The 20197-nt window shown below is 41.5% G+C and overlaps 1 protein-coding gene across 1 annotated transcript in view; it reads right to left on the reverse strand.

The window, feature by feature from the left end:
* The window catches only part of DAAM2 (dishevelled associated activator of morphogenesis 2), a 172321-nt gene that overhangs the window by 26404 nt on the left and 125720 nt on the right, over nucleotides 1-20197 (reverse strand). Inside the window, exons 12-17 of the mRNA XM_082276668.1 lie at nucleotides 18879-18937; nucleotides 18306-18490; nucleotides 17059-17376; nucleotides 10185-10292; nucleotides 7490-7522; nucleotides 4147-4253 (exon numbers count right to left, since the gene is read on the reverse strand). Coding sequence (XP_082132794.1) covers nucleotides 4147-4253; nucleotides 7490-7522; nucleotides 10185-10292; nucleotides 17059-17376; nucleotides 18306-18490; nucleotides 18879-18937 — 810 coding nt within the window. The remainder of the gene's footprint in view (nucleotides 1-4146; nucleotides 4254-7489; nucleotides 7523-10184; nucleotides 10293-17058; nucleotides 17377-18305; nucleotides 18491-18878; nucleotides 18938-20197) is intronic.

Below are 20197 nucleotides of genomic sequence, written 5' to 3' on the forward strand. Positions count from 1 at the left end.
CTTCTGGTTCCTAGTTGTAATCTCAGACGGGATGGCATTGACTAGCATGTTCAGTTTGCCTTGGAGTATCATACTCAGCACAGAAGGTAAAGCTGTTTATTGCAGACCTTTATTTAAACCCAGAACATCTCTCCAGGAACCCAGCAGGCACCGGTTATTGCCCAGTGTTTTTCAATACAGCACACTGAGGAACAGAACTGCGGAGTCCAATCAGCTGTTTCTGTGTCAATATGTTCTGTTTCATATGATCTGTACCCCAGAACATCATACTGCTTCAAAATTACCTTAAAACAAGGGTGAACACTGAATTGTCACATGGCAGAAAGGCACTGGGGGCATGCAAAGCCAGTACATGCAGACTGACACTGGGTGAGTAGCTTGTCCCCTTAATGTCTCAACTGAAAGAGTTTAAAAGCACTGAGGTGGTACAGTGATGTGAGAAAAATACTTGATCTCTTTTGTACTATCATTGGAAATTCTGCCCAAGTCTTTTTTCTTCTCCCTTACTTATGTTTGAATTGACAAAGCCACAAACATTTGGTAAAGCTGCCTGCTAGTACCTGTCTATTGTCACACTCACATTTAAAACTATTTAATCTGTATAGTCAGATTCTGCCTTCTGTTACTACTGGTTTTATGACATTTTGCTAGCACTCCTACTGTTTCCAGCCTCTTGAGAAGGTTACTGCTGACTCACTGGGCCACAGGAATAACAAACACATCACATTATGTCAGAAGAACACTGACATAATTATTTTGCTGGAATTCATGCAAAATAATGTGCACAAAGAAGTTCTATAAGTATACATTCAGCCTTCTTTCAAGCAAGATGTCTCATAGAACTGAATCTCTCCAGAGCAGTCCACAGAGCAAGACAATACATATACTGGGCATGTTCTGCAAGAACATTTAAAGAAAAACAGAGCAGCAGAAACGTTATCCATTACTTAAGTAATGGAGGCAGGGAGAAGCCATAATGGTGAGAGAAATTTCCAGGTGAAAGCAGGGAAACATGGGGATCTGGGATGACTCTTCCAGACCACACAAGTCTGACAATAAAACTCCAGCCCAGTGGAAACTGAAGACATCAGGAAATTCATGAGAGATAGCAGATTTCCAGTGTGACAAATAACTGTATGTTCAAAACCCCATTAAGAAAGCTAAATTTGAAGCTGGTGGGTGCCTGAACTCACCACAAACAGATGGTTCCGTGTCCTGGTTGAACTATGGCCTACTGGAAGTACTGTGAGATAAACTCACTTATGCTTTTTCAAGCCTTTGAAGATGGCCTATGGAACAGAGCTCTGTTTTAGCTCCACCAGGCTCTCTTAAACAAGGACAATTTAATCCTTCCTCTACAGGAAAACTGAAAGATGCTACTATCGAGTAGTTGAAAGATACGTTTTTTTATGGAAATAGAGATGAGATTGGGGAGGAAAGTTTATGAATCTGTTAAATTTCAGCAAAATCAACTAGCAATTCAATTTTCATCTCTTTTCAGCCTACTATGCTGCAGCCTGTCTGCAAAAGAAAGCAAGAGACATCTATTTCTCATTCTTGCTAGGTTTTGGCTTGTTGGATCATATGAAATATGAGCTCTGCCTGACCCCTTCTAACACAGCGTTAGTAAAACAAAAACATTTGAGTAGGGGAGGGAAAGAAAACCCAACCCATGCAGCTATTTTACTTTAAAGGACACGACAGTTTAGTGTAAACAAAGGGGGAATAAACTACAGGGATATATGCACAGTAAGAGTCAATTGGAAACAGCTGTTGGCAGATACTGTGGCAACCTGAAATCTGGGGCTGCAGCTCTGGGTTGCACAAACCCCTTTTGTTTGTCACCAGTTTTAAAGCCCCGCTCACCACACGTGTGTGCACAGCCCCATGCATGTGTGTGAGGTGTGCTGCAGGAGCAGCACGTGCATGGCAGCAAGCAGGGGTGATTTGGCTGGGAGTGTCTCTGCTTCACGGTCTAACCTCAAGGAAGAAGCAGCAGGGTAATTAAAAAACCTGCCAAGGGGTTACAGAGCCCTTTCAATTATTGTCTGCAGCCATTCCTCCCAATTCCTGTCTTTAATATTAGAACCATGTAATGACAAACAGCAAAAAAAGAGGCAAGAATGTAAAGGTGCTATTTTAGTTCCCAAAGATTTTTGCTTTTCTGGTTGCATTTAAAAGGAAACTTTGGAGAGGAGTAGCAATCCTGGGCCAATCTGTAGGATATTTCTGATATTCTGGGTGTAACACTATTCATTACAAACATTAAATTATCTAAGCCAGTGGGATAGCCCTGGCAGCTGTTGTTTCCAATAGCACAGCAGCAAAGTTAACAGGGCACAATGCAAATCTTCAGGCTCCATAGGGACACCTCAGTCTCCAAACCTCTATCATCCATATTAGACCTGCTAACATTAAGAGCAGGGTATTTCCTAGTGAAGAAGCTGACAGTCACAAAACACAGCTTTTCACCTCTGGTTTGAGTCCAGACTAGCAGTTCAAGGTGCACTAACTTCATGGCACACCTGGCGTGAACACATGCCATATATCTTGAAGCGCAAGGTTCATGCTTCAACGACCCTGCTGTTGGAGGCAACAAAAAGAAAGACAAAACACAGAAACTATCCTTTCTGTCTTGCTGTATAGAGAGGATTCTTCTCAGGTAAGATTGCCCAGACTTGCACAGCAGAGGAAGTGAATGTTGAAAAACATGCATTGCTGCTGTCCACAGTGCTTTTGTTTTGGAGACAGAAGATTTTTACAAATAAATACCTAGGGCCATACCAAGTTATGGACCAGCTTCCTGGATCCTCCTCAGCCCAGCCAACTGCAACACAGTGTTACCACTTCTAGGAAATGTTCCACCTGCTAGCAGAGTTAATCTGAAGCCCAGACACAATTTAGTAGGTCCGTCAAACAGCGTGAAAATCCTGTTGCCCTTATGCCTTCCCCTGCCCCAACCTCAGTCAGCTGCCAACACCAGCAAAGACATGTGTTGGCAACTGCTGCAGAGAGAGAAATGTAAGCCTTCCCTCAAAGAAGGTTTGGATGGTGGGGGTCCTGCTGACATGCAGGCTAATGCCACATAAGTAGCATACTGAGAGCCTCTGTGGGTTTCACTGAGCAAGGGAAAGAACTTACTCCAGCCCTGGTGGTCTGGCTGCAACCTTGCTTTTAACTGTTAGCTTGCTAGAGCAGACAAGCATCACATCCATATGAACCCATATTTTCTACTGCCCAATGAAACAGTTTTGCTGCTCAGTACTGCCACAGCTTTGCCAGGTTCTGTCTCCAGCCTTGCTGTCCCTCCTCTGGTAGGAAAGGCAGCTTTCTCATTTTTATCAGTATCTGCACAAATCTGACAGCGACAGACCTCCAACCCAGTACTCATGTTAGTAGAAAGATATGAAAAAATATAGAGGGCCCTGATGTCACTGCATTAATGCATTAATCATTGCAGGAATACACATAGGCAACTTTTGGCTTCAAAAACCTTATTTACAAATAGAAGACTTAATTCTTCACAGAATATTCTGAGTTGGAAGGGACCCACAAGGACCATGGAGCCCAACTCTTTAGTAAATGGCCCATACAGGAATTTAAACCACAACCTTGATGTTATTAGCACCATGCTATAACCAGCTGAGCTCATTGCAGGGTCTTGAATATGAATGCCTGTGTTTACCACTGTTCTCACCACAAGTCAAAAATGAACATCACATTCAGCTCTGCTGTATTCCAGGGAGATGGTCAGAGCAATATTTAGAAAGAGACAGAACCGGGACAAATGACAGATACAGAACAGGGGGGACACATCACTTAGAGTGAAGTGCAAGCACTGCCAAAGAGCTGCTTTCATCTACCAATGAGTAGTGATCAGTTCCTGGTGATGAGTCTTCAGATACAAGCTGGTGCCCACCTGTTTCACACACAAAATGTGTGTGTGTGGATATTTTCATTAAGTGAGATCACACGTATGAGAGATGTGCTTTTATGACACATTAAGAGAGGTTTATCTGAGGCTCTGCAGGTATTAAACAGCAGGTCTAGTTGGTGAAAAGAAACACATCATTTGTTTAATTTTATCCCCTCTTGCCTCTGCACTGATCATGGCACACCCTGTGGGCTAAGGCTTAGCACACTTACTTGGAAAGGAGAATGACACAATTCTGGGCCCTCCGGCCATCAATCACAGAGAGCTCTTTCACCTTTCGTGTGGAGAGGTAAAGGTCTTCTGTTGAGCCCATCTCTTTCTGCATGTATTTCAAAAGGGAGAGAAAACAATCAGTATTATGTTTCTCACCCAACACTGATAGACTTAGCTCAGTGTAATGAACAAACCCATCCCAACCTAGAAAAATACACCCACATGATAAGAAAAGAAGGCAAGGGCAGAAAGTAGGTAGGTAGATCCTGTGTTGTTAGACAAACAGAAATCATTCATTAACACCTATAACATCAACTTTGATCCCAAATACCAGACCTGATTCTGACCTACTGGACTCACTCTACCAGCAATTACATTATGTTAATGTGAAAAACTGGCATGATAGGAGAATCAGGCACATTATGATGAAGCCCACTGGTGTCACAGCATATCCTTCAGCAAATGCCTCCTCCTCCAGGGGTTACACAGCATTCTTGAAAGGCTGCAGCACATGCAAAAAAAATCCTTCTCTTACGTTTTAAGGCTGCCATTGGACCTGACCAATCCATACTATATAAGAGATGCAAACAGCAGGGCACCATGGCATTTATCTTACTAAATATATCTTACTAAATGGTAAAAATCTACATCTAAACTATCTTCTTTTTTTAAAACTAATTAATATATTTAATCAGACAGAAATCACTCTTTCCCAAAATTGTCTGTATATCCCCACTGCCATATACATCACCTGAAAAAACCCTAGAAAATCCAGTCCAGAACATTTGTCACAGCACACAGAGATAAAATATTTGCAAACTCAATCTGACCATCCAGTTTTTATTTTCCCAGCTAACTGCTGCTGGAACCATTTAAAAAATGCCTTTTCATGATACCCATATTGTCAGGCCTTGAGATTTTGAGATTTACCAGTATAATACAGCTCTGAATGCACTCATCAAATAAGCAACATGACTTCTTTTTTAGCATATAACAGCGAGCATGCTGAGTCAGATCAAAAGGTCCATCTACCCCAGCATCCTGTCCCTAGGAGTGGTCAATAGCAGAGACCCAGGGAAACATGTCAGATCATGGCAAACATACAGAGCGGGTGCTTCCCAGAATTCACTCTCAGGACTCAAGGTTCTGAAACTCAAGGCTCACTTATATCAACATGACTAATCTCTAAAGAGATTTTGACACCCCAGCATTTGAGAGTTCAAAGTAAATCATAGGTTCATACTGCTAGTTGTCATTTCAGTTATTGTTACAGTCAGCTACCACAAACCTGTGTTGCTCCTGGATATATAAAGGACTCACACAGCCATGTCCAAAAGTGCTGCAGTGAGCCACCACCAATAGCAAATGACATTTTTAAGCAGGTACAATGAACCAGCTGAAGATGAGAATTCAGTAAGTTCTGCTAGATGTGCCCAAAGCATCTAGCATGGCAGAAAGGAAATTGCAGTGTTACTCACTATATCAAATAGTGTTCCCAAAAAAGGCAAAATTGGCATTAAGCTTATTATTTCTGATAGAATAATGAACAATACCAAAAAGAGGAGTGCCCCCAGTATAATCTGGCATGTAGAGATTTCAAAGTTTTCCTGAGTTTCTCAGTTTGTGGGGAGGATGACAGGGGAAAAAGGAGATGGGAAGCTATTGAAAGGAAGAAAGATATTTGCTGGTCTGTGCTCTTGGTTTAAACGCTTCACTGTTCCTCACTAGCAAATATTTGCAGACAAAGACACCTGGATAGTGACAACCAGCACCCATCCCAAGGGAAAGAAGTTTCGGCATTTGGCTGTGTATGTGAGGTGGGGGTTTAGCCAGCTTTCCTTAAAGCCATCCAGCAGGAACTGATATAATAGCCTCCATGCCATTTTGAATTTCCCAACCCACAGGGTTCAACACAGATGAATAACCTAACTATTCAGACATGGCCCACTCCTTGGTCATAAGGGCTAGACACATCTAAAAATACATCCTCTTCAACTCACATTGAGGAGAGAGGTATTTATAGCTACTTGGAGTTATGTGTAAGCAAAAGCAGATGAAGCCCCAGGTTTTACTGAAGCCAGATTCCAAGCTTAGCTGAAGGAAAGCAGATTGCATATGGACTATCCACATTTTCTCAGACACAGAAAAGGAGAAGCAGGGGGGCGGTGGTGACTAGCTTTTGTGAGAGAGACCAGGCCCTGAAAGCAAGAACAGTTGGAGCTGGTGTCAACCTGACAGACAAGATGACTAAGTTTTATGCAATCATTCTTTACCAGCTTCTCATCTGGGATAACACCATGTTATGTCCTTCAAAGAGTATTTCAGATTTGATATTTTAGCTGCAAATTCAAAAGTCAACTAAAATTTCAGTGTTGAAATAACTATACATGTGGAATGTGTTCATCATATTGGTGCCTTGCTTCAAATAAAATTTGATTTTGGTTAGCTGAAGACTCATATCACTGCAGCACCCTAGCTTCTGGAAACTACCAATACTTCAGAGAACTATTTCTACCATATTGCCTTGTTTTGGTACGCTGCCATGTCAGCCTCCCCCATGTGGCAGAAGTCCTGACTAGACTTTCCAAATGCAGTTCCCAGAGCACTCATGGTGAGAACTACTTCCTTCTGAAGCCACCAGAGACACCTATGATCATATCTGAACAACCCTCTCCTAATAGCATTGCTCTTACCAAAATTGTTGCCAAGAATTTTGCTAAAGATGATAAATAAATAGAGAGGTAGCCAGTTTAAAGACATGTGCATGATCCAATATCTCTCTCTAAACACCATTTTAATCCTTTGCTGAACTTTCCGAGGGTTTCAGTTGTCCATTCGAACCCTTCTGCTCCTCAGATGGCACAAATCCTTCTGCCAAAGTGCCCAGTTCTATGCAAAGAAATATTTCCTTTATCAGAAATTCTGTGGCTAGTAAGTTCATCTGAAGACTTCAGCAGTGCCCAAAGTAGATGGACCACAGATGGGAGCAGTGGGAGTGAAGGCTCCCTGAGAGCCCCTTTTGTTCACTGGAGAGACTATGACTGGTTAAGGAAGAGTTCACAGTGACATTCTTCTTTGTCCCTGGTCTTTTTTCCCTCAGGATCATAAAAAAGGGACTACAGACAGCAGCAGTGAGACATAAGCAAGTGAAAGAACAAGAACTACTTCCTATCACAGAGATAATGCAGCTAAGATAATTCTTTGTACCACCTTTCCCATCAAGAAAGCAGAGTCCAAGGACACATGAAAGAGTAGCATGAGCAGTGACCCCATAATGGCATGCTCCAGGATTTCACCTTAAACACATGGCAAGAGGATCAGGAAGCAGACAATGATACTCACCTGCTTACAGGAGGAGGGGTTAGTTAGCAGGTCCTATGCAGGCAGCAGTCGCAAATAACGAAGAAGGAAACATGCCAAAAATTAGCACAGAGAAAGATACCAAGTTTAACAAGGCAGCTGAACTTAGACACACACTGTTTTCTAAGAGCATAAAATGCTTAGCAAGTAATTCTGGCCCAGATGGTTCAAAGGTATTTCAGCATTTCTTTGCATATTTTGAATCAGCAGATGTCAGGGAACTAAGAGTCCTAGGTCTTTTCTGAAAATAATAAATTTGGTCTCCAAAGCATAAATCTCCTAGGTCTTTAAATATTAACTAGGATAATGCTTAAATACCTTTACAAATCCAGTCCAGAGCCTTACTGAAAGAACTTCCAAGGTTATAACTTGAGGGTCAGTTCTCCTCTCCTGATGCACCGGCGCAGTTTGTGGGTATTAACAAGTGTAACAAGCAACAACTTGTTTCAATGGCATGTTATACCCTTTAACAATTTGTAGCCAAGTATTTTGAAAGCTCTCTGTAACCACCAAAGAGGCTTTACAGCACTTCTGGATGACAGACTCCAACTATTTCATGACATATTCTGTACTCCAGGAAAACACCAGCTATACTGAATTAAAAGGTCAGTATTAGACAGTAAGATTGGAGCAAAGTCAAAAGACAAGTGTCAGAATACTTGGTCCAGCATTCTGTACACTGGACAATTTTGCTTTTCCTCATAACCACCAAAAAGGACACATTGGGCTTGAGAGAGGAGAAGAGACCCTCTGTCATTAACAAAATTAGGAAAATAGAAAAATTGTTTAATGTAAATGAAACTGGAAAAAACATGAAGATCATGTTAATAACAGCAGAGAAAGAAATGTCTTTATCTCTACTCATTCAGCATTTCAGATGCAAAAGGGCAAGGCTTCTCATTGACGCTTTTCTTTACAGACACTTGGATGAAGTTTAAAAGTCACAAACCCAGAGTAAACACATAATTGGTCAGAGTGAAATATTTTCAAAAGTAAAAGAGGAGAAAAGACTAAGTGTAAAATGAAAAAATTCTCATAAATTTTTAATTCAAAAGCAGTTTTGGTTGCCTGGTCATTAAAAAAAAAAAAAAAAAGAAAATTGGTGAGGACTTGGTGGTTGGAAACCAGTTCCGACTGGAGCAAGTATGGATGAAAAAGAAAGTATCACATAAATAACAACAAAATATTTAAGGAGAAAAAAAACCCCAAAACAATGTAAAAGTCTCCACAAATGCTGGAAGGGCGCAAGATGTCTCACTGCACAAAAATACAAGTAGCTTACATAAGTGTTACTGTAGTGTCTGGAGCCACTGTCATAAAGCATGCTTAATGAGGGTGGAAGAGTACTGTCCAGAGAACCACAGAGACAGGGGTAAGGGTCAGGTTAGTTTATGGCTGAATAGCTCAGGCTGCTTTCCAGTGATTGGTAACACAGCCATAAACATTACGATTCTTACTGAGACCAGGACAGCTTTGGTTTTGGATTTTGGGGACAAAAGGAAGAAAGGCTTTGCAAGGTAATTTCTAGTGAGGAAGCTGCAATGTTTGCACCTGAAACATTGGAATGGAAGCTCTTGGGACAGGGTCTAAATCCAGTCTTGTAACAGCACTGAAGGTTCATGTGCCTTTCTTCCCCTCTGTGGATGAAGATCTTGTTTCAAGGAGTGGGATTTACAGAAAAAGAGAGGGGGAACCACTGAAACAGCAACAGCTATTTGCAGACACAGAATGAGAAATGAAATCCCATCATGCAACAGTTAACGTTGCATTCTTCACAGCTTATCCATGTGGCTGTGAGCTAATAAATAAGAAGTTATTTATTATGTGTCTAGATTAGATAGAAAAATAAAAGAGGGAAGGGAGCAGATGGAAAATCCAAAGACAAGGGGCTGGATTGTTAATTTTAAGGTACTGAGTAAATTAATGAAGTAGTTATCATCACTGTAAGGAGTAATCATAAAGATGATTTATGGCAGTTGGATCTGTGTCTTTTCCTAAAACTTCAGAGTCATGATCCAGTTCTGCAGCATACAAAACATTGAAAATATTCCAAAAGCAAAGGAAAGCTGGGGTAGTTCAAGAAGTGAAAGTACAATTCGTCTGCTGCTAAATCTCATTCAGCGGAGATAGACAGATTGAAAGTGACTTGCTTTCCAAGAAAAAGAGGAGGGAGAAATACATTCTAATAAATGGCCACTTTTAAAGTATGCTGTTCGTTCTATAATCTGTAATTCAGACAGTTTCTATCACCTAGCCAGTTCAGGCAGTTGGCTGTTTAAGAAACAACAGACAAAATGAAAGACAGCTAATACAGTCACCTTGCTCAATACGCAGGGAACTACAGCCTTTTTTCTCTGGATGAATGGAGAAACAGAAAGATTGATATGCCAGTATAAACATAAAGCTCCGGAGCTTTTGGAAATCAGTGGCCACTGACATTAACTAGAGCATTACCTGCTGGTAATCATTGCCTGTGAGAGCTGCCCATTAGTATGAAATATGTCCATAACAGATTAGACCCTGCCCCATGTGCCTGTCCCAACTTCTTTTGGTCTTCAGACTTTTTGAACAGTGGCAGAGCATCAAATGATGCAGCCTTGCCACCCTGCAGGTGTCATGTGTTCTTTTCTTCTCCAGAAATTTGAGACAGAAAACCTATGGAAGAGCTCACTCCTACCTGGTGCCTCTGATACGCGGAGAACATCTTTTCAAAATCTTCTAGATCCAGCACCTTGAATGCCTTTAAATCATCAATCTCATTCCAGATTGTGCCATGGATCCTCTCCTAAAACAAAAGGACATACTTTAACAAGATAGCAAAAGTTTTAGCTAAGAACATCCAATCCCATTTGGATAGATCATTCTGTTCTCCTCACTGGTCACATTCCTATGCACTACTGTTGTCATTTTAGAGGACACACTTTGTTTCAAGAGTCAAAGGAGAAAAAATAGTGGGGTTTTTTTGGTTTTGTTTTTAAACATACTATTTTGTATTTTTCATCACAGCTAGCCTCTAATGAAAAGGCACATTCCAAGACTAGCAGACCACATCTCAAGCATTATCCGTGATCCCACAGCATATTTCCTTTCAAGAGTGGCCATCTGTCTAACACAACCATTGTGGTCATGCTGAAAGGAGTGTTACCATCAGGAGGCAAAAGCTTAGGAAAAGCACTGATGCATGACAAACCCCAGACACATCTTCCCTTTTGCAAATTTTGCCAGGTTCTTTTATAAAGCCTAAAGGGTGTGTGGTTTTCATTCTGTCTGTCTGTGAAAGTAGTTTAAAATTTTATTTTATTTTACTTTTAAGCCTATGAGTCTTTGAAGTCTGATTGTTTCCTATTACATGAACTCTCTTGTCTACATGAGGGCTTTGTCAAGTCAGATAGACACAAACTATATCCAGGTCCCTGAAACAGCATCGTTCACAGTAAGTGCAAATGTTCACAACCCTTGTGATGATATATTATCCTGAATGCAGGGAATCCTAGCTGTTTGGCAGATAATTAGCATGGAGGGAGACAGGCACAGACTTCTCCTCCTGCTTGCTGTCCACCAACCCCACAACAAATAGGCTCCTTTGGCACATGAATTAACTAATCAGCAGTCATCCTAAACTAAGTGAAGGTCTTGGGTGTCTTGCTGACATTCTCAGGACAGATATCTTTCCTGGAAGAGGACACAAAGATTGAACTACCTTCTCCTTCCTACTGATACTTAAGGTGCATGTTTTGTGGGACAAGATTTGGGTGCTCTTCACACCTGACACCACTATTCTTCAGTTAATTTAGTTTATGAAGTGTATATTTATTGAACTTTAGTAACTGCAAAAATAATGAAAATCCTAATTAAAAGAAAAAAGAAATGGACAAAAGGAGTTGTTAAAAAAGACCTAAGGAAATCCCAGGAGATGAAGAGCCAGCAGAACACTGATGCAGAAAAAGCCAGGAACCACAAGCAATAGCAATGAAACCCTCACACAGGTTCCAGCTCTGAAGTATCTGACTTGTACCTACACAGCAAAGTGTGTTAACACTTCATTATCAGAACTAATTAGGAACAGGCTCTACTTCCCATTCAGAGTCATCAAAAGGAATGAGGGAAATGTGCTAAGCCACAAGGCTCAAGGAGCAAGGAAAAAACCCGACGAGGATAAAATGAGGGGGAAATAAAAGTGTGAAGTGTTCTGTAGGAAATTCCTGGCAGGGCAGACACTGTGCAAGAAAACCAACACCCTTTCTCCAGAGGCAGCCTGCGAGTGCCTGAGGGTAAGGAGGGGTGCCTGCAGTGCTATTTACAATGAGAGCATATCCTAGATGGGAGCAGCACCCACCCCTGAGCAGGCTCACCAATATCATTGTATCATCCCTTGCAATCAGTGTGGCTCTTCTTTCCATAGCAGGAAGAACATGTGACTGTAACATGGCAAACAAGTCTGGGAGGCTCATCTCAGCCAAAGCAATAGGAGACAAAATTAATTTTCATTTTATCCTAGCCCTGAACTCTGCTGCCAATCTTAGCCAGAAGCATCCAGGCAGAGTGATCATTCTCATTCAGTTTCCAGGCTGGCTTTGTAAACCATGAATTATAAATCCTGAGGGATGTATTTGAACAGCAGAGCAGTTCTCTGAGTGCACTGTTTCAGACTCTCCAATCAAACACTGAAATGGTAGAATATTTCTTGACAGGAGTCCTTAGAGTCATCACAGGGATAGAGCCCTGAGGATGCTAAAAAGCTGTATGCTGTGTTTGGCAGAGGCTGGATGTCACTCAAGAGGCAGCTACTCATGAGTCTTGCCCATCTACCTGTCCAGCTGCAAAAATCTCATGAGAGTGAGGTTTCCTCACTAATGGCAAGAACAGCAAAAATGTCCTACAGAACAGTCTCGTCTGAATGAACTGCAAAGGTGCCAAAACAGGAAGTTCTGAGACTCAGAAAGGGACTGCAGAGAGTAGTTTTCCCCCTACTTTCCCAGGAAAACAACCCAGTGAAAATGATTCTGACGTCAATTAAGATTCATTTTAAGAGCCAGGTTGAATCCGGTCCTGTACAGGATGGTTTATATGCTACTTGTAGCAGAAAGACAAATTCCAAAGCAGCACCCATTGCAATGGTGTGCACAAACAGAACTTTGAGCAAAGCAATCCAATTTTAGGGCTAATGCAGGCAAAGAAAAAATCAAGGCAAGCAGAGGTATAAACAGTTTTTGTTATACGTAACACTTGAAATGGGCCTGCCCTTTCTATTTTTACTATAAGCTCTGTCCTTGAAAATTTTCATATTGCTGCCAGATAATTTCCTAGACTGAACTCTTGATACACAGTTTACACAGTTATGGATTAACTGGCTGATAGTTCCTTGTCATCAGCCAGAGAAGACAGAGCATTTTAAGAGAAACAGACTTGCATAATGTGGTTGTTATGATAAATGATTCTCTCAGCACCATAAAAATATTTATGGTCCCTAAATAACAATTTAAAAATAAATTCTTTATTCCTTTTCTTTTGTTATCCTCTGTCTTTAAAAAGAGAAAGAAAAAAAAGAAAAAGAAGAAAATAAAAAGAAAAGAACAGTCATTTTTTCTGTAGTGTTTTTCTCTCCATCTTTATTTTTTTATTTACTTAGTCATTCATTTATTCATTCTCCAATGAATTCTTCCAAGATCTGTGGTTCCTCTGCTTTGGGAAGTCTTGGCCCACTTTGAGAAGCTAATCCTGTGAACTTCCCAGCATCCTCTAACAAGATGGTGACAGATACCAGGTCAAGAAACACCTTATTATGAGAACAAGTATTGACAACGCATTTGCCCTGTCAAGATGAGTTTTTGGGATGCTGCGTTTAACAATTCAGTTGCTGTAGCAGTTGCATCATTCCACCTTTACAGTGAATCCCAGTTTGCTGACAGACACTGGAAAATGAGTGTTTCATGGCACTACAAATCGTATCAAGCTGTCCTCTGCTACCTCTAAAGGATGATTTTATTTACCCCGATAGATAAATAATGGTATTCTGGAAGGCATCAAAGTCCATCATGCCTCAGTAGCCGTACAGCATGAGTGAAAACTTACAGTACTTTTGTTTGACCTGAAGGTCCAGAGAAACCATGGAAACAATAAGTCTTCTGTGAATACTGGAGCAGGCAATCCTGCTTATTAGTGGGTTAATATTTGTAGAGTATTAACCAGAAAAGTAGAAGCAACTTAAAATTTCAATTCAGAATTCCATTATGAATCTGAAAAGTGATATAAACAAAGCACATTTTCCAAACTTTTGTCTTGATATTAGATGCTTTCTTCAGTGTGAAAAAAATCCACTTCAGGCAGAGGCTGCATTTTTGGCCCATTTTTTAATCAAAATGTCTGTTTTATTTCATTGTAGGCCTAGGTACCACCACAGCTGTTATGAGCAGCTTCACAATGAGAATTTGGAAAACTCTTTCCATTGACTTTGAATCTCTAGCAGCAGTCCTTCATCATTTTATGCCATAAACCTCAGGCTGCTTTTAGGAAGAAAGTTTCAGAAATCCTAATCATTGATAACGTTATAGAAACATTTTTTTAAAAATTAGTGTCAAAATGAAATTTCCTGTTTACGCGACTGGCTATTTTGGGTTTGGTGGTTTTGGTTTGTTTTTATGTGTGTGTGGTTTGGGTTTTTAAAAAAATTCCTATATACAAATACCTTTCTTATGAAGCTATTTCAGTCAGATCTATTTGGGGCTGGCTAAAAAAAGCCTTCCTGACATCACTGATGAGAGTCATTACCAGGACACTTGATGGGAAGCTGCTTCTCTAGCCATGAGATAACAAGCAGAGTAGTCGAAGGCTGACTTGATTTACTCTGAGAACTTCAAATAAATATGTTTATATTTATTAAATTGGTAATTATTAATCCATACTTGCAGTATTCTTGAAACCACTTCATTGCTTGGATTAACCATAAATGTTTAGTCCCTGATTGACCTTTGGTGTTATGTAAAACTCAGAGTGAGAGAGCATTGCTGCCCAGAAACAAAGAAAGGAATCTTTCCAGGATATTACAGTGGTTATATAGCAATATCTTTTTCTTAAAAAACAGAGATCCTTGGCACTAGCACTACTGTAGTGCTGTATGAATGGAATTCACAATGCTACAGTGCTGTATGAATGGAGCTGTGGTGTGGAAGGGCTTCATCAGAACTCAGCCCATCCATGCATCTAAATGTCTTTGCCACTGATCATTAGCTCACATCAAAGCTAGCACAAAGTCCCTAATTCTCAATGGAAATTAGTGGGCTGTTGGAGTTTCCTTGTTAGAAGCACAGATCCTTTCCAGTCAAACCTTTTTTTGTGGTGCCCATGGGAACTGTGGACAATCTGTTATTGTCAACTGCTAAGAGCTTGACTACATTTGATATTTCTCCTAACACCCAACAGCCCAGTTCTTTCCTTCCAAATACAAAATCAGCATTGGAAAACAAGGTGTCATATGAATTGCCCTGGAGAACAGCCTTGATTCCACTACTGAGAAAGCATACTGAAGACAAATCCCTCTCAGCCGGCCCCGTCCACACTCCTCTTGGCCTCTGTTGGCTTTCCCTCACTCCCTCAAGGCAGGCTGCATGGACAGAGAGGAGTTTGCTCTCACGTGGGCTGCTGCCTCAGTCCTGGCAGCATCTTCCTACCTACTTGAAAAACCTTCTGAGAGAGACTCTGTACTAATTGCTTAGAGAAGGGTGGTCTAAACAGTATGCAGAGATAACTAAAAGCTGAATAGCTGACCTGCTTGTGGCCCTAACTTTATGTACAGCTGTTGCCAACACTGCATTTTCTCACCTTGCTGTGTTTCATGTATTGTTCCTCAATATGTTTTTGTGGGGAAAAATTGTATTCACATGAACTGGAAGTTAACCCCTACCACAAACCACAAAAATACTATGCACACTTCCAAGCCTCAGTTTCCCAGGCTCAAAAAATTGAGATGTGCTGCTCCCAGACAGGGTGCTTGTTGTGAGTCCTCATTCATTCAAGTCTGGCTATTCTGACAGCTCAGTTCAGGAGAACACCACATAAGTACAGCAAAGGTCACACAAGGCATGACAAGGGCCATCCAATCTACTCATGACTTTGTGCTCAGATGATTCATATCCATGTGAATAGAAAGATACTGAAGCAGGAAATCTAGGATAACTGAGGAAGATGACCAAAACATATCTGCTTCTCCAGCAGTCAGTGAAAATAAATAATTGCACAGCAAAGGGCAACCCAAGTGACAATGTGAGACACCTGTATCGACACCACAACCTCTGCCATTTTCCAGAGACCATACCAGGTTCAAAACATTAACACTGGCAGACACCCCAAAACAAAGCCCCCACCCTCTTATGCCCCTTTTTCCAACTATTTTGCCTTCCTCAAAATAGTGTCTTTTAGCCATCTCACCACCCAGGTCTTCAATTTTATTAGCACAGCTGCCTTCACTCTTATCCAGAGGGCAGGATAAGCCTACAGTTACTGTACACTAAACAGAAACACCTGTGACTCTCTCTTTTTCATATAAATTCATATATATATATATATTAGTTATTATTTCTTTTCTTCAGAGCACTAAGTCCCATGTTCTGCAAAGGAAAATAAATCCTTGTCCTTACATTCTCTCCCACACCCCCCACGTGGCCTTGACAGACAAGCACAGACAGTGCAGCAAATATTTCACTTCACTTTATTTTAAAGAAAAGGGGAGAGGGGGAGAGAGAATTCTTGTGGCATTCCAGAGGTCCCTGGACACTCATTCCAAATGCCGGAGTTGGGCCCTGGGTGAGTTTCAGTCTAAAAGAGAACCTGGGTTTCTAGGCAGCAATCCAAACTCAACACAGACACTTTTTTTCTTTCTAAATCATTTAAAAAAATTAAGACCTGAAGAGGAGGGGAGGGAAAAGAAGAAGGGAAAAAAGAGAGAGAGGAAAGAGAGAGAAGTGAAGGGGAAGGAGACACAACCAAGGTAGAAGAAAATGAGTGCAACAGGAAGAATCCAAGTCCTCTGGGGGTTTTTTGCCAGCCTGGAGTTTTATCACCAATAGACAGAGATCTAACTGTTCAAGGAGAGAGGCAGCTTCCCTCATGGCCATGAACTAACAGGGAGGAGAATCAGGACACCTTTCTTTCCTTGGTGATGCCTCCTGCCACAGTAGAGGTGGCTGATCTTCTAGATGGTTCTCACCATGTTTTGCCCACATTGGCTCTGCTCATCCTTTTCCCTGGTGCACAAGTGATGGCAGCTCATCAGACCTGCAGATGTCCAGCTCTGATGTACATATTCAGCCCCACTACAGCTTTGCTTAACCAGGTCATTTGCATGCCCAGATCTGTGCAGCTCAATCTATCCAGCGCCTTGCTCATCACAGGGGACGTGCTGCACTGCTGGAGAACTGGGAAGACTCCCTCACGACAATTAATGACTCCTACTGACCAGAGCCCACAGAAAGCCACTATCACTTTGCGTTTCATGGCATTAATCAACACTGGGGAATACTCAGAAAGTAAATTAATTGAGTAATGCAGTTTCTTACCTCACTCAGCTTAGCCCAGTTGAAGGATTTCAGTGGATGTGAAGGCTGCGGGATAGATTTCTTCTTCAGACTGGGGCCACCAGTGGTGAAGGTGGTTGTTGAAGGGGGTGGCACCCCCATGCTGAAGAAAGGTGGTGCTCCTGGTGGAGGAGGAGGTCCTCCTGGAGGAGGTGGTGGAGCAGGAGGAGGGGGACAGCTGGAGAAGGGCAGAGGAGGTGGCAGCGGTGGCAAATTCTCAGACATGTGAGAAGTGGACAAAGCTAATGGGCCACCTGGAGGAGGGGGTGGTGGGGGTGGGAAGGAAATGGTGCCCCCTTGCTGGAAAATAAAAAACACAGAGAAAAAGAAAGCAAACATTTTAAAAGGCCCAATAACTCCATGTTGCCAGCTGATGTGATTTTATTACGACTTTCAAAATATTTGATGTTTTCTTTAAAGCCTCCTGCACTCAAAGCCATGCAATAAAGGGAGGAATCTCAGCTTTCATTTAAGAGAAAGTTTCAAGCCCTTGGAGTTGTGGAGAAGAGCTTGAAAAAAAGAACCATAAATGGCTCAGAAAAACAGAAAGCTGGTAAAAGAAGCCAAAATGTATTATTTTCTCCTTATGTATGAAAAAAGAGAAAAGTTCAATCTTATGAACTTTTGAACTCCTGGGTTTAAAAGCTAAGGGTTTGAAACACTGAATACCTGTCATTAGGCCCCACTAATGCAAACTGGGAGAGGGGAGGAGGGAATGAATCTGCTCTCTGCAGTGTCTAACTTCTCAGGGCTGTGTTCTGGTGAGTTGTGGCTCAGGCACACTGCTGGGATAGGAGGAGCACCAAACAGGAGGGAGCACCTGCAAAAGTCACTTTTGCAGAACTCCAAGGCAGTTCAGATGCTCTTGCAGCATAATAGGAATCATGTTTCTTCCCTAAATATACTTTTGTATCAGGGAAGTTTCTCTCTATTCCACTGAAATAACAACCAGGGCTATCCCACTCAGCAGTGAAAATTGTGGCTGGAGACGACGCGTGTGCCTCAGCAGCTCCTGCAAGGAATGCGGCTGAGGAGAAGGAATGAAGTAGCCCATGCATTAACCATTCTATACCACCAGCTCAGGGGTTTTGGTCTCAGCTAAAAGATGAGCAGCTTCTAAATATTCTCTATTATGACCACAGATGTGCTTCATTCAAAACAAGCTTTTGTTCACCATTCACTAGTTAGCAGCCTTTAAAAAAGGATGGGGAAAACTCCCAGTCTCATACCGAGAACTCATTAAGTTGAGCCACCAGATCATTCATCTGGTCTCGGGTCTGGCGCAGCTCCAAGGATTCCTTCTGCAGCTTGTCCTTCATTTTGTTCAGTGTCTTCATCATTTCATCCTTCTCCTGGGTCTTTGTTTCACATTCCCGCTCCTTCTTCTCTAGCCTGCTCATCAGCTCAGCATGGTCTAGGGGGAACATGCAAGTGGGACAGATGACAAAAAGCTCATGAACAGCCCCTGAGGAGATATAGGTTATGCTGAAATAAAGCTGACAAATCTGTCAGCTCAAGCAGGGATGTATAACGAGAGCAAGAAAAAGAAAATAGAGTCTGACCGTCCTGACAATGACCTTCAGTGATCAAGACAGCAATGCCCAAGTTTCGGTTAGACTGTAAAATCACTTCATGTGAGGACTGAGGGGACCCCCACCCTGTGAAACACAAACTGTTCACCATGAACAAAATGTATGCAAAAGGAAAAGTTGTGCCCAGCTGTGCTGCTTGCTGCTCTGTGGATGAATTGGGATCAGTCTTGCCTCCTTTTCTGCCTACCCAAGCACAGAGGATGCACTCACCTTTCCGGAACTTCTCTGCCTGATCCCTCCACTGCTTGACTTCATTTTCATTCACCAGCCTGAAAGATGAAATGAGATAATTTAAACTTTTTCTGAGCTACCCAGGTTGAAAGGCAAATGGCCATTATGTGTAGTGATCAACAAACGGAAACCCGGTGAGCGTACAAGTTTATACAGCATCATGCCAGTGGTCCTTCTGGATCCAGATTCTGCTCCCTAGCCCACAGCTAATACAAATATGATGCCTTGTTACTCAGTGTCATAAAAGGCATAAAGGAATGGCTGAGGAAGGAAGACCTGACACATTCCTGTCTTCAGGTGAGGCTCTCAAAGTGCCAACTCTACTTATTTTGAAAGAGAGAAGACATCACCAATATAATCCCAGCTGGTATGGGTTAAAAATTACCCCATCCTTAATATAAAACCAGATTACCATTGTTTTTCCTACTTTCTGAGGTTCTATTTTTTTTCTTACAAGGAGGAAGAACACTTCTCTATTGGGTAATATATCAGTAACAAGGCAATTCTCATATCTCATACTGGCACAGCTATTTCCTATTATGGACAGAAAATATGCAGGGCATGCTGGGGATTGATTAGATATGCAGAATGAGGAGTAGCTATGAAAGTAGAAAGGGAAGATCAGGCATGAAATCTACAATGAAGTCTGGTATCCAACACCACTGTATTTTTCCATGACAAGAAATCAGTTTCGATTTTGGCTCATGCCTGTAACAAGAGGAACTGTAAAACTTTTAGTACAGGAGAATTTGGTTTCATATAGGACTTATGTTCTATAAATGTTCTTTTCAGTGGATAATTCGGAAGGGTAATGGGCCATGAATTTACCTGCAGAGGCAGTTGGATGAAATGAAGAATCCAAAAGTTTGGCTAAAAAAGGACTGAGAACAGGGAAGTTGAGATGAGAGCCAGCTCATGTAGCTAGACTTCTCAAATGATGCATCCTATGGGAAAAAATAACGGTAATGCCCTCAACCAAGTCTGTGTGTGAGAGCAAAGAGACATTTTATGAAGAGGTAAGAGGTTTTGTGTGTCAAGTGGGGACTGCTTTCCCCTATTTGCAATCTTTTTAAACCATGTGTTCATTAGTGAGGAATGGGATCTACATAGAGATGATGACATTATTTTTATTGTTTTCAGTATCAAGGAAAGCTTTCATGAGCATCCTGAATGATAAAAAGGCACATGAGGGAGCCTTGTTATAAAATCTGAGCATTTTTTCTGCTCTTCTTACCAGATTAACATTTACTAGAAGTCAAAGACAAGGACTTTGCTAGAAGATACTGCCAAGCTAAGAT

Source organism: Coloeus monedula, assembly GCF_965178545.1.
Source record: "Coloeus monedula genome assembly, chromosome: 2".
Lineage (NCBI taxonomy): Eukaryota > Metazoa > Chordata > Aves > Passeriformes > Corvidae > Coloeus > Coloeus monedula.